Source organism: Thunnus thynnus, chromosome 17, assembly GCF_963924715.1.
Source record: "Thunnus thynnus chromosome 17, fThuThy2.1, whole genome shotgun sequence".
In the NCBI taxonomy this organism is placed as follows: Eukaryota; Metazoa; Chordata; class Actinopteri; order Scombriformes; family Scombridae; genus Thunnus; species Thunnus thynnus.
Genome location: NC_089533.1, coordinates 15,629,029 through 15,646,005, shown reverse-complemented (window position 1 = coordinate 15,646,005; position 16,977 = coordinate 15,629,029). Strand labels below are relative to the sequence as shown.

Below are 16,977 nucleotides of genomic sequence, written 5' to 3'. Positions count from 1 at the left end.
TGATGATAACTAATAACTATGGGATTATCCGGGGTTGTCACAGCAAGTTTTCAAGTGTCACTATGTGTTGATTAAACCCTCAGATAGTGTTGAATTCACTTTCAAATTAATACTGACTTTTTTTCACATATTCACAAAACCTCTCACTGAGAATGACAATGTGTACATCATAAATGCACATACATAGGAAAAATGGCCTGTGAGGTTTAATTATCACTTCGCTTTCACTTGAGCTTTGTGAGCATGTTCATTTACCATGGGAAAGTTGGCATCGTGCATGCGTTGCGCCACCAGCCGGGTTGTTTTTGTGGTTGTGTAACCCCAGCGACACAGATGAAAGCCAAGTGACCAATAGGGAGGCATCATAGGATAGCCTGAGGATGAATAGACAATGAGTAAATACATCCACGCTTTTCCAGTTTGCCACAGAGTTCTGACATGCTTTTACAGGTTTTCTCCACTTGAAAAGTACACATTTCTCTTCTGGTATGCATATATATATCTATTGCTACTGCTACTTAGAAATGTGATATTTAACACTGAAACACTGAAAAGACATACCAATGACCTGGAGGTACTGTCTTATAACGCTTTGAGGGTCTGGACCCAAGAAAATGTACAGGTCCAGGATTCCACCTGTGGACACCCAGGTGAGAGCAGGGGTTGGCTGCAACATCACCTCTACAGAGACATTTGGGAAGACATTTAGCATTAATAAGTATCGTTATATGCTGGAAAATTTCATGCACTATGAAAAGTGAAGAGGAAGAATATGATAGTGGGATGTTGAGCATGGCTTATTTTAACAGAAAGGTCAGTACCAATGGCGTTGCTGTTAAGAAGGAAAACTCCATGTGCCAGACCGTCCTCCTCCTGTACTATGTAGAACGGATGGGAACCATAGAGGTTAGCATCAGCCTGTAGAGAAAGACAGTGTCAACGTTTATGACTTGCTTTGAATAGAAGTAGAGGTGGGGAGTTACAAATACATTTTATAGACTAAATATTGGATTTTTGTACATTAAAAAGAGGGGATAGGAGGGCCACAGTTGTCCCACATACATGAGGTGCCACGTCTCTGTTCCAGAGAGTCAGAGAAGTCCAGTTAAGGTCAAGGTGAAGGGAGGTGTAATGCTCCCCGAGGCCAGACACGAGAGAGGAGGCCAGTGTGGTGGACAGCTGCAGGTACTGGTCAGCAAACAGCAGAGGAGCGACTGTGGTATTCATACTGACCAGACAGGACACAGAAAACAAACGAAGAAACACTCATTGTTATTATTATGATTAAGAAAATGATCACATCACTGATCATTTCACACAGTTGAGCTACCCATCATTCATAAGATAATATAGGATAACTTTTTGTGCTTAATATACATAGTGAAATAAATTGATACTTAATAAAAATATGCTAAAAATATACATAAATAGCAATATAAAATACACTAATGTAGTAAAATACATTAAATAAAAGTAGAAAAAAATACAAATGAGCCTGCAACACATTAATGACAGTGCAGTGTTACAATGATCCATATGACAAGGAATAAATAAACTCTCCAGGTGCATCAGTGGTATTATATTACTACAGTATGTGAAGAAAGCTATACAGATTGGTACATCTGTGTTTCTCCGTTACAAATGTTACAAATTACAGGTATAGAAATATATGTTTTGGTTGGAAAATTTAAAAAAGAAAACACTGTATGAACTCTGTTAACTGATATGTATGAAGAAAGGATCACACTGCAAGTAGAAAATGGGATTAAAATAGTAAGAATAGGTACAATCTGACTAAGCATGCATAAGTAGGTTGTTGATGATGATGATATAGGTAAGGCTATCCAGTCTTTACTATGATGCCATTGATATAATGCATCCTATATACAGTATATACTGAACAGAACCACTCACATCACCCTCCCATTTGATTTACGCTGCACTATGAAACCAAATGGGTCAGACTGGTATTCAGTGGTATAGAGAACATCTTGGGTATCAGTTTTCCTCTCAGGAATACCGGCGGGGAGCTGAACTTCATACCGCTGCGAGGATGGGTCCTTCAGCTTGAGGGAAAACAAATGTCAGTTCAGTTTTATATCAGTACATCCTAATAAACAGTGAATACAGAAAAGTAGAGGGTCTAATCTTTTAATCTAAGGCATATGAATTAACAATGTCGATGTCATAATCACTGACAAAGACATTTACTAAGCTATATAATACTAGAGAAATCAGAGTAAATACTAATTAAATAGTCAATCTTACCTTCTATTCCAGGCTTTTGAGACAGATAGCAAACGTAAACACATAAAAATTTAACGACCTTCTCCAATTTTTTTCAGGGTTTTGTTGATTCATGGAAAATTAACTCTTTTAAATTATCATAGTATGTACAATATAAAAGGAGGTGGGACCTTTCACTTCTCCAAAATCTCACAGCTCACACAATCTGGGCAAAACCTGAACATTGTTGAATGTGCCAACCTCAGTGGCCAGAGGAACACATATTTTGCTCTTGTATTATTTTCCGCTCAAACTACATTAGAGTCTTCTAAACTTTACTTAGAGTAGCCTATTCGTTACTCACAGTGAGGTGCAAGCAGCCTGCAGTCTCCTCTGTGACCTCCAAGCGGAGAGTGGGGATATCTTTGGGGAGATAGGAGGGGGTGGCACGAGTCAAGGTGGCAGTTTGGCCTTGCGGGGTGGGAGTGAAGGGTCCCATTTTGTAGCCAGGGTACAAATGGGGGTAGAAGCACCAAGGTGGTCCTGCAGAGTTGGGCAGGGGGACATAGCAGCAGCCCCTCTCCTCACACTCTCTCTGGCTGAGGACCCTGTCTCTGGCACAGTCAAACCGACTCTCTGGGGACATTGTGCATCTACTATCACTGGAAACATCAGTCTCTTGGGAGTTTTCTGGGTTGATTCCCATTGTCGTCACTGGATTGTTGTGTGGTTTTGCTGGATTATTAAGAAGCCTTTCATGTGCTATGGTCTTCTTTTGTTTAGCATGGACTGGCCAAACCAGTCTGGTCTCATGGTGGCTGATGTGCAAACATGTTGATAAAACAATGGCGGTGAGGAGCACAGCTACGGTACAGTTTAACAGACCCATGTCCTCAATAGAGTTGCACTGTCAGGTCAAAGGGTATTTAAGGTGAGCTTAGCAACACATGCCTTTTCCTCGTATGTTGTGAGTATTCAGTAATAGACTAAGTTGGAGTTATTACAGAAAGGCATCGTGAACATTTAGCTAATGGAGAATCATTCTCACTCACTGTTGTGTTTAGTTTGTTGATGTTGTTTTTCATTAGCTGTATCCTCACTGGCAGCTAAACTGGTTAGCCATTAGCTATCGAGCAGTTCAGTGTCGGAGATATTCAATTAGCTTTTCCCTCAAACGTGTGAGCAGAGGCACAAGAAACGTATTGTTACAAAGAGGCAAAACAAGCAGAATTAGACTGAAATAAGACGTCTACAATATAATAGTATGCCCTCAGACGACTAGGCTAGAATCCAACTACGGCAAGCATGCGTGGACAAAAGTGCTCAAATGCATTATTGCTGCACCACCCCCCGCCTCCTTCTTGCTCTCATATTTTTGTGCATGAAAGACACACACACACACTAAATCTGTTGTAAAACATGTAACAAGTGCTATCAAAGTTATTTAAATTAGTTTCATGTTTTTATGTGATGTTTCGATTCCTAACACTAGAGTAGTTTTATTTAGAAGTATATTTATTTATTTCAGACATTATTATTCATAATATATTGTATATGTGTTGGTTTACCAATCACCCAAATTGTCTCATACTTTAATCCCAGAATTATCCCTAATAGTCATAATTAAAACAAATTAAAATTTTGAACACAGATGAATATAAATCTGATGACCACTAGTTAAAACGAGGTTCATACACTGAAACATAAAGTTTGCTGGTGATGTGTTCAACCAACCTTGGGAGCTATTTTGATTCTTGTCTTGATGAATTATCACAATTTTAGTTTCATCCTTTTCTGAGTAGAAAATGTATTAATCTTGTATTGACTAACCTGACACAAAACCTGGTGTACTGGTCCAAACTTCAACTGTTAAAATTGCAAAGTTGCAATATCATTTTTTGATTTTTTTAAGAATGCTTTTCCTGAATATCTAGAATTTTCCAATTGCAATTTTGCTAAAATAAAGGCCTGATATGGAGTGTAACTTTAGGTTAATTTTTCAGGTAAGAACAAGTCTGCCTTGTAAAGTTGCAAGTTGTTGCATTGTAATTCATATCATCTAAACAGACTGTCAGTTGATTTTTATTGTTCATGGATATTCAATATCGATACAACAACTAAGTTCTGCATGTTTCAAAAAACATTTTCATATCAAAATGTATATACATTCCTTTACAACTGTAAATAATGTTGCTCTTACGCTCTTACTACATTTCATGTCAAAACATTGATACAACTGAAGATTATTTCGTTTTTTGATACATGTAGTTGCATTGAATTGCATTACATTATACATTGCATCTCGGAAAATATAGAAGAATGAGTATAAGGTATCACAATCTACTACACACTTTGAACCAAAATTCATCTTATGTGATGGGATCACAAGTAGACCCACAGTGAGCTACCAAAAATCCACCACACTCCTCTTCTATAGTTGTAAGGCTGAGAGAAAATGCCTATTTCTAGGTATGCTAGCAGCATGGCTCTAGGGATGGCAATCAGTCTGTTAGTCATGCTAACATGCTAAACAAAAGGTGAACATGGTCAACATGATACCTGTTAAGGATCAGCATGTTAGCATTCTTTTTAGCAGACTACTGTTTTCTGTTTAGTGCCGTTTACTTTCCTGATAACATTAAGAAGAAATAGTCACTTGAGATGCATTTTGATGTCACGTGTGAGCTGCAGTCCATCTCAACTGGATCTACAAACAATCTGAGTATAGAGAGATACAGGTCTAAACAGGGACGCAAAAGTAAAAGCATTGAAAAGCATTGAGCTGTAGCAAATTCAGTTTATATTGTTCCTTGTGTCATAAACATGATTTTGCAATTCAGTTGTAGTCCAGGTTAGATGTGATATACACAAAAACTTGTTATTAATTCTTATGACACTTTTTTTGACTACACTAACATATGTATATTCAAGTACAAAAAATGAAATATCCAAACATCTTACATCTTGCAAAACAATGTAATACTCATACCATATCGTGTGCTTCAACACTTAGTTTTGTCTTTTACAAATGTTGCCTAATTCACAAACTGACATAAGAAGCACTGAGTGCTTTGAATTTGTCTTTTCATAGACTATTCTTGCCAGATATTAGGCCCATGCCTCAGCAAGTTGACATACAGCCGTATGTGATCATTGTCCAAAGGCAAACTATTTTTTGACAATGATGTTGCAGGCAACAGGGCCTCTGAAGGTAAACCCCAAGTAGAACATGACGTTTTCATTGCTATGAGGCACTGAAGGTATGTAAAGAGGCAGGATACTGAACTTCTTTTTTTGAGGGCCCTGAAGGTACACCACTCCATCTTCAGTCCATCCAGAAACACGTTTCAGCATCTGGGCAATCTCAGGCATCTTCCATGCCTCACCACTTAACCATTTCATGCGTTTCTCAGAGACTGAGAACATCTTTGTGATTTTTTCAAACTTTCTCTTGTGGACAAATTTATCCAATCCATTTCCACTGCCCAGAAAAAAATGGGTGTAAAGCCTTCTCTTCCGCTGTGGAATGTCCTTCATCTTGGTCCAGTAGTCTTTTTCCAGGTGTTCAACAGCTGATTGCACAATTTCATATTTGGTTTCTTTCTCATGGTCTGTGTCATGATCCTCTGGCCAAAATAGCAATGTAAGCAAGAACAGGGCACTTGGTAAACATTTCCTTTTATCAGTTGGGAACTGATGACACAGTGCCTGTAGATCTTTCAGAGGAGCTACTTTTGAAGACTGAGGTGACAGGCAGTTCAGAGTGATGTGGGCCACTATGTAGTTGGCAATATCCCTTTGACCAAATTTGGCCTTTATTGGATTGCTGGGGTAGAGAGAAAGGATGCTCTCTAGAAGACATACTGCATCCCTCTGCTCAGTCAGCTTTGAGAGGATGGATGTAATGTTGCCCCCACCAAGATGATAAATGATCATACGTTTTTGAAAAGGGGTTAAATTGGCTGGGATAGACTGCCCGTGTTGTAGAAGTGCAGTAGAATGAGCTTCACTGAAGTACTTCCCATACTCTGAAGATTTTTTTGCCAACCATTTCAGTGGATGGCTTATCTTCTCCTCAGGCCTTTCAGGGGTTTCTTCTTCATCTGCACTAATGTCTGTTTGGAAGTAACTGAGGTCTTCCTCAATCCATTCCAAGGCATCTTGCATTGTCTTGTGAAGTTTTTTCAAACAGCCATGAAATGGTTGCCAGGCTTCTTCAACTTCCTCAGGAATGTAATCTGTTAACAGGTACTTCATACGCTCTGAATGGCCATTGCCCCTGTTTGCAAACACTTGTAATGAAGAGATCAGTTTGAGCAGGCTGCACCCAACCTCGACCTCAGAAAAAAACCCTGAACTGTTAACGTTTTCCATATCTGCCTCAGCTGCTTTCTCACATTCTTTAAAACACTCCAGGGCTTTCAGTGCAGTCTCCACAGCATCTGCTGTATTTTGGGCTGTCTTTGGTACATTGTCATTGTCAATAGCTTTGCATTTCGCTTGGAACCACTTTCTGTACACTTGTCCTTTTGTGTCTAGTATGTATGAGTTGTTGGGCAGCTGTTTAGCAGCTGTCTCTGCCCAGTGTTTTGCCTCTTCGAACTTCTCATAAGAATAATGAAGACGAGCAAGTTGCTGTGCAAAGAACGGATCTTCATGGAAACGCTGGAAAGCTTCTGTGAGTAACTCAATTGCTTTCCCTGGGCTTTTCTCATTTTCACACACATGCTCAATCAGCGGAGAGAAAAAACTATCATATTCGTCCCCTTTGCTTATTCTGGATCGCCTAATGAAAAGTGCTCTCAAAAATGACAGATATTTGTCCCTTCCAAATCTGTGCTCGAACAGCACGGTCTCACAGAGTAAATTCTTTGCCAAACTGCTTTGGGTCTGTTGGTTACTCAGAAGTTGTTGGAGAATTTCCTTTGCAACGAGCGGGTGGATGATTCTGATTGACTCAATGTGTGTCATCTCATCTCTAAGGTGCAAGAAGAGTAGTTTAGCCTGATCACCAAGTAATCTCTCAAACTCATACTGCCGAAACCTTTCCAAGTGAATGGTTAAGGCAAGCAAAGCTTCACAATGTGACTGAGAGATGAAAGAGTTTTGAACATAAGTGTTCAGCAGTGCTACATAGTGAATGAGGCGAGTGACAGCAGATTTATGGTCAATGTTTTTGAGCAAATTTGTCACAAAATGTTGAACGTAATCCTCACTGAATCCTTTACTCATCAAAACAAATGTCAGGATGAACTGAGGCTCATATCGTTTCTCAAGCACCTGTCGTTTTCCAGCAAACTTTCTTTTCTCTTGATCAGACAGTTTGTGAGTGACGGACACATTCTGTAATGGAGACTTCTTGCATCTTTTCTCTGGATCATGGGATTGTCTGCAGCTCAGCAAAATGAAACATAGTGTTCCATACTGGATTCTCTTGACGTTGATGGCAACCTCTAGTTCATTCCTGAGATCATCTAGATATTCTTTGTCAGAGTCTTCAATGAGGAGCAGCACAGGAAGACACTTCTGTGGATCTTTTTCTTCATATTCTCTAAGTTCAACGGCATGTTGCGCAACAACAGCAACTGAGTATGAAGGCTTCACAACCGCACACCTTAAATCTTTCCTGTTGTTCCACAGCACTTGTCTTGCCACAGTGCTTCCACCACTTCCTGGATGGTGGTAGATGTTTATACTATTGACCGGAGTCTGATCTGCATTCCATTTCAAAGCATCATGGAGAAGTTGGGAAACCTCTCCATAAGCATCTCTTTCAATTACCTCTCCAACATATTTTTGCTCAGCAAGCCAGAAATTCAACCAGGTCACTCTCCCCCCACGGTAGAACTGGTGTTCAATGTTTTCTTTCTCCTCATTGATGAAGTCTTCGCTTGTTTCATCACAATGATCAACAGTCAGAATCTCCAGAGAATACATCTGTTCCTCTTTAAGTGTCTCAAGAAGACAAGTCCCTTTCACAAAGACTGGCAGGTGTTTTTTTGCACATGCTTTTACAGGTTGTACTTGCTGCAGAGTTGCATTAATGTGACTCATTTTCATCCCAACAACACTGGAATTATTCACGGTCTCTGGTCCACATGAACCCTCTGCAAAGCTTTGCCATTTCTGAAAGTTATTCTCTGATTCACAGATGCAGATGATGTCTTCATGGCCTTCCATGTCTGTGAAAAACTCATAAAAGGTGTGCAAGAGTGGTTTCTCAACTGGTGATGTGAGAAGGAAAATGACCTGGAATGTCCCTTTTGGCAAGATTTGTTTACAGATCAAAGACACAGATTCCCTCAGGAGAGTCATTTTTGTTTTGATCCAAGTCATTTCATCACATGGAGTTTCATTTCCTTGGAAGTCAGTACGGCCATTACAAAAGATCCAGCTAGTTTGTTCAAACAGATGCAAGTTGCTTGTGAATTCTTTAATGCTTGTGTCACTGGATATCCTATAGCTCTGCAAAAAATGAATGTTTGCTGCATGATGCTGAAGGTATCTACTGCAAAGACCTGATATCTTTGAGTCTAGGTCAAAGTCAAACACACAGAAGATGTTCATGTTAAGCAGCCAGTCAATGTTGCAAAGGTCATCAGGTTTGAATTTGTTTGTGACGAGTATGAACCATTTCTCCTTTTCGATGAATTTCTTTCCACTAGTCATTAGCATTGTGAGTTTTCTTCCAAGGTCTTGGCAGATCCCTGGAGCACTGAGAAACTGACATTTCTCTGCTTCTTCTCTTTGAGTATCTCGATCTTTGACCCGCTGGTAAAAATCACCTAGGTCTTTGTCGCTCACTGGCTCTGTTTTTGAACCCACCCTCCGCAAAATCTTTTCTTTCTCAAACTCTACTTTGTTGGTTGTCTCATTGAAGTTTGGCAAACGAACTGCATACACTTTGCCCTTAACAATATTTACTGAGGGCACGATGTCAACCTCTACCACATACTTCTTTTCTGTACCGTCTTGATCCATCACCTCAATGAACCTTGGTGGCCGCACACACTGGCGTACATGCTCTTTGTCAGAAGAGAAACTCTTCTCAATGTAGTCCAAAGCATCTACATAGATGTCTTTCTCTTTTACAGGGATACCAACTATCTCACCGTGCACATATCCTGCATCTTCCTTGCTGTCCATCACACCAAAGTGTATTGTGCCATTTGATCTGATATTCATACAGCTAGTCGCAAATTTAAGAACCTCTTTAGCAAATTTAGCTTGGAGTCTTGTGCGATCCAACATAGCAGCTACAGCAAAAGACTTAAATTCATGGCATGGTGATGTCAGATTAAAAGCCCCTGATTCAGGCTGCAGGACCCTGTTCTTTACATATAGAAAGTCAATGCCTTCTTGATCGAATGGTCGTGGTTTGCAGTCTTCCTTTGAGGTCAGCACACATTGCACTTTATCTGTTTGTCTCTCCTCTGAGACATCTTGATCTTTTTCAGGAATCTGTGTTGTGGGACCTTCACTTGTTGTAGGTAGACACTGAACTAATGTCTGCTTGATGTTTTTCTGCTCCACCTCAGTTTTTTTGCTGCCGGTGGGCTTTTTCTTCTCCTGAGACTTTTGCTGGGAATCAAGGAGCTCGTCTCTCTTTTGAATAATCAAATGAGCAGGCCCTGATTTCATGCAAATCTTTGTCTTCAAAAAGTTCTCATTAAGCGCAAGAAGGATTTTTCCATCTACTTCTTCCTCATAGAGTTTCTCTATATACTGCGCCTTTAATCCAATAGATCTTAGCCAGGTGCTCACTTGAGATTCAGTCCAATTCTTGGGTGACTGCTCAAGTTCATCAGCTGTATATTGAGAGAAGAAAAAAAACAATACGTTTGATTATAAATAATAGAGTCACAGAAGCACAATAGTTCTCTTCACACTCTTCAAGCATATTTGCTGTTTGGAAATTTAGAGAAGTTTGGTAGTGGCACATACTTTAATTATGGAATATATTCCAAAATATCTGTTTTGTCAGCAATGTGTTAATCTGTGTTTAAATACTGTGCAACCTGTCTGTGACTATACATTTTTTCTGAAAGCAGCTGCCTGCTGCTAGAAATACGGTTAATGAGAATGAATCAAAACAGTAAAGTTGTGGTTTGTAAAACCAAAACAATGAGCTGAAAGACACTAAAATGCGCCATAGAGCTACAGGGAAATGCAGAGTTGAGTGATTAATCTCTGTGAGTTTGTAACCACAAGTAACACCTTTCACATTACACATAGTTATTCGGCTCATACTTTTTGTTTGTTTGTTTTTAAATGTCTTTAAATTTTATCAATGAGTTTGTATTCACTGTAAATATAAAATGGTTACTTTTGCAGCCACAAAGGGAGGTCAAATGTTTTCATTTTTAAAAAAGGATAAAGGGCGGCTGTGGCTCAGGAGGTAGAGCGGATCGTCCTAATCAGATTGGTCAGATTGGTGGTTCGATTCCCGGCTCCTCCAGTCCACATGTCAATGTGTCCTTGGGCAAGATACTTAACCCCTAATTGCTCTTGATGGCTGTGCCATCAGTGTGAGAATGTGTGTGAATGATTAGATTTCCTCTAATGGGCAGATTGGGACCTTGCATGGTAGCCCCTGTGCCCATTTAGCGTATGAATGTGTGTCAATGGGTAAATGTGATTCGTAGTGTAAAAAGCGCTTTGAGTGGTCGGAAGACTAGAAAGGCGCTATACAAGCACAGTCCATTTACCATTTACCGTTTAAGTATTTTCATATGTGGATATATCTGTGTTATCAAGGGCTCGTCACACCTACATAGGTATTTCCAATTACTCTGGCTGATTAGACCTTTAGTTAGGTATAAAATGGATGGAGCTATGCAGGGATGTCACCAAGCTGTATAAAAATCATAAGAGGGTAAGTTGTCCCACCCTGACGAGTTCACAACTGCGTGGGTAGACTAGATATAAGATAAGATAAGATTTTTTTTTCCCAGACGGAAATTTAATATGCCTTTATTATACAGTGTTAGTAGAGCCAAAACTGTTGTGCACAAAGGAGTATTTGAGGTATTTCAACTTTGAAAGTGGACAAAAAAATCATAAGATAAATTTCACTGCACACAGCTCAATCTACCACAACATCTTGTAAGTAATCAAAATAAGGATAACTCATAAAAAACAACTTGTCAGGCCACTCACCCATGATTTTCTTTTTCCTTTTGTCACATAATCAACTTCAGGGTTTACTTATTATCACCTTCCCTCTGCAAAGGAAAGCGTTATACAGTTAACAGGGGTCCCAAGATAAACCTGAGAGGACACTGGATCAGGATAAGAAAGAAAAAGTATTTCTGTCTCTAATTTTGACCCTTTAGCTGTGAAATATGGTTTACTTTACATTGTTCAAAAATCATTATTGTTTTAAGTGCTTACAACTCATGTCCACAGCACTGCCATGAGCTGTGATAAGGATTCACAAGTGGGTACTTCATTTTAAGCGATACCAGTTTTGTGAGGCCGATATTGCTATCAATATTTGATAGTTAAAAAAATAAACTGCAATATATTTTTGTTTTACATACATACACAAACATTTTTGGTAAGGATATCTTTGGCTGTACTTCAAATTTCTTGTTACGTATCGGCAGACATACACATGCCAATAGTGATATAATCATGTCAGCCGATTTATCACCAGGCTGATAAATCGGCTGACATTACCATGCCAGTCCACCAGGGGATTATGTGTACAAGTGATCTGTGTTACAAGTCCTCACTACTGCTTGGGTTTAATAAGGAAATTACTTTTGAGAGCTTTTAGTTCAAACAAGACAAATTGGACAAAATTCAAAACATCATACACACATAGTAGCCATATAAGGTACATCCAATTATTATAGTTATGTTGTAAATACTAAGATTTAGTTTTAGGATCAAGGTTTGAATTTGGCTTAGGTTTTAGGATGGGGTATGTGATGGTTAAGGTTAAGGGGCTTCAATCAAGTAGGCTTTGACAGTTAGTAGATAAGACAATGTGTGTATGTGTATTCTACCAAATATACCGTAACAAACATTGAATTATAGGGTTATTTGCAGTTTAGAGAAAGTATTCCCTAAAGACCAGTGAAGGCTTCAAAACTCATATATGACTAAAAGTAAATATTCATGTATTTGAGATAAAATCACTTGTTTTATTTGATGCGTGTCCAAATTGTGATTTCTATTCTATCACATCAGACCATTTTCCCCTCTTTCTGTTCACATCTACTTTGGCCTGCCTGCTGTTGCACGTTACCATAGCAAAAACCAATACATTGAAAAAAAAGGCGATCATTCTTCTTACCTTGAATACTGAGGGAGAACACTGTCCTTTTCTCATGCAGATTTTTAAAATATACTGAAGTCACATTTTTTTCTTAGGTCTACATGTTGTTACCGACTAAACCTCCAGGACTGCTGCTACTGCACACAATGTGTCCGCTAACTGGGCTGCATGACACTGCAAGTTTCATTCAAGAGTAAAGTCCATTCAGGTGAAAAGGAAAAAGGCTGGGATTACCTGTTTGACCTTTACAGTGCCATTTATCACAACATTATATAGCTATGGTGAGTCACACCCCAGTATCAACTAGGAGGTGCCTGTTTACCAGATACAGTGCCAGTATGAACAGTGCAGCCAAAGCAGGTCATAAAAGTTTGAATGATACATACAAAAGAATGTTTAAAGAACTTGTTTTAGACACCGTTCTGTCACATTGTAAACTCTTAAAAACACCCTTTAAACTTTATCAATATAGCAACACTAATAATTAATAGTATTGTGTCAGCTGTGGGTCACGTACACACAATCTTCTTCACACATATTGTACATCAGTGGAGGCTGGTCCGGTGGAGTGTGGGACAGAGGAGGACGGGTGCCTGCTGACCTCCGCAGGGCGGGATCTCTTACATTGGACTCAATGTATTTCTTTTTTTTTCATGCTAATCTGTGATTGGCCATGACACGTAAAATGACGCTCCAAGGGAGGCTGTCCTCCCTTACCAATCAACAACCAGAATGTAATATTGATATTGAATTGGTCCAATGACAGTTTCCAGATTTCATCTTCAATTCTCTCCACTGTAAAGCAGAGTAGCAGCAGTAGATAGCTCCTTGCGTTAGCCAACGCAAGAGTTAGCTTGTTGTAGCAGCCTGAAGGACTCTTTATACATCCATGGAAGGACTGTTGTTAAGCTAGCAGGAGAAATTATCTGGTCTGTGCAGTGCAGCAGCTGCAGGACGCTGCCATGGAGGCTAGAGAGAGAAGCAACCTGAGAGAAACAACCAGGAGAGTTAGCTTGTTTGTCATTGTTGCTAATGATATCAGACTTGTTAACCAGCAGCCACAAAGTTCTGTTAACTAACAAACAAGATGACCAACAGCTACAAATGGACGTTATGACATGAATACTTCATCTCCATGAAAGAAAGAAGACGTCAGATAACGTGAGTCAGATACAGCTTCTCTCTCTCTGTCTCTTTGGTCTAATTTCATCTCTCATGGTTAAATGTCTCTGTGTGGCTTTTTTGTGTTTTTTTTATCTCCTTAACAAGAATGCAGCAGAGATCATATAATGGTTGTGGGTAACGTTAGTTGTTGAAGTTACGGTGAGATGTCTGGACTCATTCATTCGTTTTTAATTGAGTGGTTGTTCAGTCACCTGTTTATGTTGTATGATTAGTGTGCAGGAGGTCTGGCTGCTTGCTTCTGACAGTTTCTTTAGTTCGTTACAAGCTGAGCCGTATATTGAGTAATAAGCTTAAAGTAGCTAGAATAACAAGTGTTAACTAGTGGAGTAACTGATTTTAGTTGATACGGATCGCCCCCCCCCCCCCCCCCCCCCCCCCCCCCCCAGTTCGGCAGGCATATGAACTGCGGATTAATTGCAAAATTTTAAGACAAAGTAAACAAACTGCTGTAAGTACAAGTCATGGACAGACAGCGTGTTGCTAGCAGGGATTTTGAAGAGCAACGATCAAACCAGCATCTAACGGTTTGAGTTATGTTTACCAGCTGTTTAATGTGCTGCAGCTGAGCAGCTAATTAGTTATCTAGCTGCTAACTGACGTTAGCGGTGAATGTTTGTTATCATCAAGTTTTGATGATGTGGACAGAGGCTGTTTCATTCACTGTTTAAAAGAGGAAGGTTTTATTTTGTATATGTACATATAGATGAGGGTGTGTAAGTCATGTATTTGATACATGCATTAATACTTTCTGATGTGAACCTACACTTTTAGATCTGTGAATGTTTTTAGTGTTCAATCTTGTATTCAGCACTGATCTGAACCTGTATCATATTATAAGCTTTATGCTACTTTCTGTATACTAAGAAAATACATAGGAAACACGTGTAAATCATGTGATATGTTGTCTGTTTTTGATGAGAACATAAATTTGTTGTCACAATAGAACAGTACTATAAATTTGAATTTCACTTTGTTAGTAAAATGACACATTTGATCCACTCCATGGCTAAAATGGGCACTTCTTTGTTTAGAGACATTATGTATATGCTAAATGTCTTTAAATAAGTAGCCTATTTCACCACTCAGGGGTTTTTGTTTTTGAAAGCAAATTGTTTTATTGGAATATAAAATTGCCCCCCACCCCTCGGATTTCATCAGGTGGGACAATGATATAGTTTGATGCGGTTTGTTGTAAGATTCCATGTTGGTTTTCCTCCTGTCCTCCCCAATTTTTTGAGTCACCAGCCGCCACTGTTGTACATACATTCGCATACCAACTGACAGAGATGTTTAAATAATATTAATAAAGATTAAAGACTGTGTGTGATCACACAGTTGATTGGTCTTTAGTAGATTTAGAGTCTAAACTTCATCTATAGTATTCTCATTAGCGTAGGTAGTCTTGCTTTTAATTTGACAAGTTTACATAATTGATTTCTAATTGTGGGTGTATGTGATGTGCTGTTTGTGTAGCTTTGTATTTTGTATTTTGTATGATGTGTTCTGTGTGTTTTTTGCTTTCTTTGTTTGTTGTTGTGCTGTTGTATGTTTTGATTGTGGGGGACTGCAGATGCATATTAGCTCTGAGCTAACTCCAGTGCAGTGCATCTTTAATGTTTAAAAACTGCACACTGACCCAATCAATAAATCAAATTAAATCAAATATACATACACAGAGATGTGTAAACACTAGGTATTTTTTCACATTATACCCATTTCCTGAGATGATATTCCATTTTATTCAAGAGTGTAAAACCACACTGCTCTAGCCAAGACTCAGGCTTCAAAGTACAAGCCACATTAAAAACAAAAAAAACAAAACAGCAGACATGGAGTGTTAGCAATAATTTGGAGTCATGATTCTGGCCACCTTGTTAGGTGTGGTCTGGTCTACACCAGCTTCTGAAGGAAATAACTAGCTCTTAAGCTACTAAATGCTCCACTATGTTCACTGGTTAGTCGCTGACTTTGTCTGTTTGGTGATGGGCCAAACTGTGTGATTATTCTCTGTGAGTTTATAAACACAAGCAACACCTTTCAAATTACTCATAGTAAACTAGCTCATATTTTTTGTTTGTTTGTTTTTAAATTATTTTTATTAATCAATTTTATTTTTCACTCACTCATGATTTTCTTTCTCCTTTTGTCACATAATCAACTTCAGGGTGTACCTATTGTCACCTTGTCTCTGCAAAAGAAAACATTATACAGTTACATTTAGTCTATTATCACCTAGCACAATGGTTCCCATTTCCCAACCTGGGGGTCGGAAGCCCCAAAAGGGTCCCAAAATAAATCTCAGAGGTCACCAGATCAGGATAAGAAAGAAAAAATATTTGTTGCTGTTATACAGGATTATACTGTCTCTAATTTTGACCCTTTTTGTCAGGCTCTCTACCTCTGCATAGCTGGCAGCCTCTCTCCCCCTCCCTTTCCCTCTCTCTCTTTTTGTTTGATTGCAGGAGTGGAGTCAGGTGTGTGGAGTCAGGTCACCAGCTGCCAGTCATCATCATCGTCCTGCTCAGCTTCAAATACCTGGTCCCAACCTCCACATTCTGCCAGATCGTAGAAAAAGTTACTTTGTCAGTCACGGTCCAGCTCTTTGACAATCTTTACCTGTCGAAGCCTTTTGTTAATTCTTGTTTCTATTTGCCTGCAACATTCCTGGCCTGACTCCTGCCTCTGACTCCCCCCTGATCTACCCGGAACTAACTCTGGATCTCCTCCGTTCCCTCAGGCCCTGCGGACTCTTCCTGCCCTGCTTCATCCTGCCCATTCTTCTGCTCTGCTCTACCCTGCTCAGCCCCCTGCACCTGCCCCTGCCCCAGCCCCAGGTTCGTCTGCCAGCCTCTGCCCCCCCCTTTCCACAAAAGACTCTGCTGCTCCTTTTTTCCCTGAACATCAGGTTGTAATAAAACCAATAATCCGATTCCAATTCCTTGCCTCTGTTTCTGTGTTCTGCACCCTGGGGTACTAGCCCATAAGACTTTTGGTGTAAAATACAGTTTATTTTCCCCTATTTAAAAATCATTCTTGTTTTAAATGCAGGGTCTCTCAGGGATACTTTTTTTTTAAAGTTTCATTTAATTTTTGTTATGTTCATATTTTGATTTCATTAAGTGGTTAATAGTTAGGGTCCAAATGTTCTTTCTTACCGGATTATTATTCCTTTCATAGACAAACATTGTATGTTCAAAGTATACAACTTATTTTTAAGGGCCATAACCATGTAAGAGAACATGCACGACCAATGTACGTTTTAAAGTATATTGGGGACTGGG

The 16,977-nt window shown here is 39.3% G+C and overlaps 2 protein-coding genes across 4 annotated transcripts in view; both read right to left on the bottom strand.

The window, feature by feature from the left end:
* Positions 1 to 16,977, bottom strand: part of gaa (alpha glucosidase) — a 41,801-nt gene that overhangs the window by 5,305 nt on the left and 19,519 nt on the right. For 2 of the 3 annotated variants that reach the window (XM_067616266.1, XM_067616268.1), the window contains exons 1-6: positions 2,591 to 3,531; positions 1,915 to 2,066; positions 1,063 to 1,228; positions 822 to 918; positions 562 to 681; positions 256 to 374 (exon numbers count right to left, since the gene is read on the bottom strand). In XM_067616266.1, the coding sequence (XP_067472367.1) occupies positions 256 to 374; positions 562 to 681; positions 822 to 918; positions 1,063 to 1,228; positions 1,915 to 2,066; positions 2,591 to 3,115 (1,179 nt within the window). In that variant the 5' untranslated portion in view covers positions 3,116 to 3,531. Of the gene's footprint in view, positions 1 to 255; positions 375 to 561; positions 682 to 821; positions 919 to 1,062; positions 1,229 to 1,914; positions 2,067 to 2,590; positions 3,532 to 16,977 lie in introns of those variants that run through there. The other variant, XM_067616269.1, reaches the window with a different exon arrangement.
* LOC137168132 (sterile alpha motif domain-containing protein 9-like) lies at positions 4,293 to 9,991 on the bottom strand. The gene has a single exon (XM_067570623.1). The coding sequence runs from the start codon at positions 9,865 to 9,867 to the stop codon at positions 5,395 to 5,397; it is 4,473 nt and encodes a 1,490-aa protein (XP_067426724.1). The 5' UTR covers positions 9,868 to 9,991; the 3' UTR covers positions 4,293 to 5,394.

Bases quoted from the DNA above. Each gene is read 5' to 3' on its own strand.
- LOC137168132 (XM_067570623.1), bottom strand. From the start codon at position 9,867: ATGAAATCAGGGCCTGCTCATTTGATTATTCAAAAGAGAGACGAGCTC.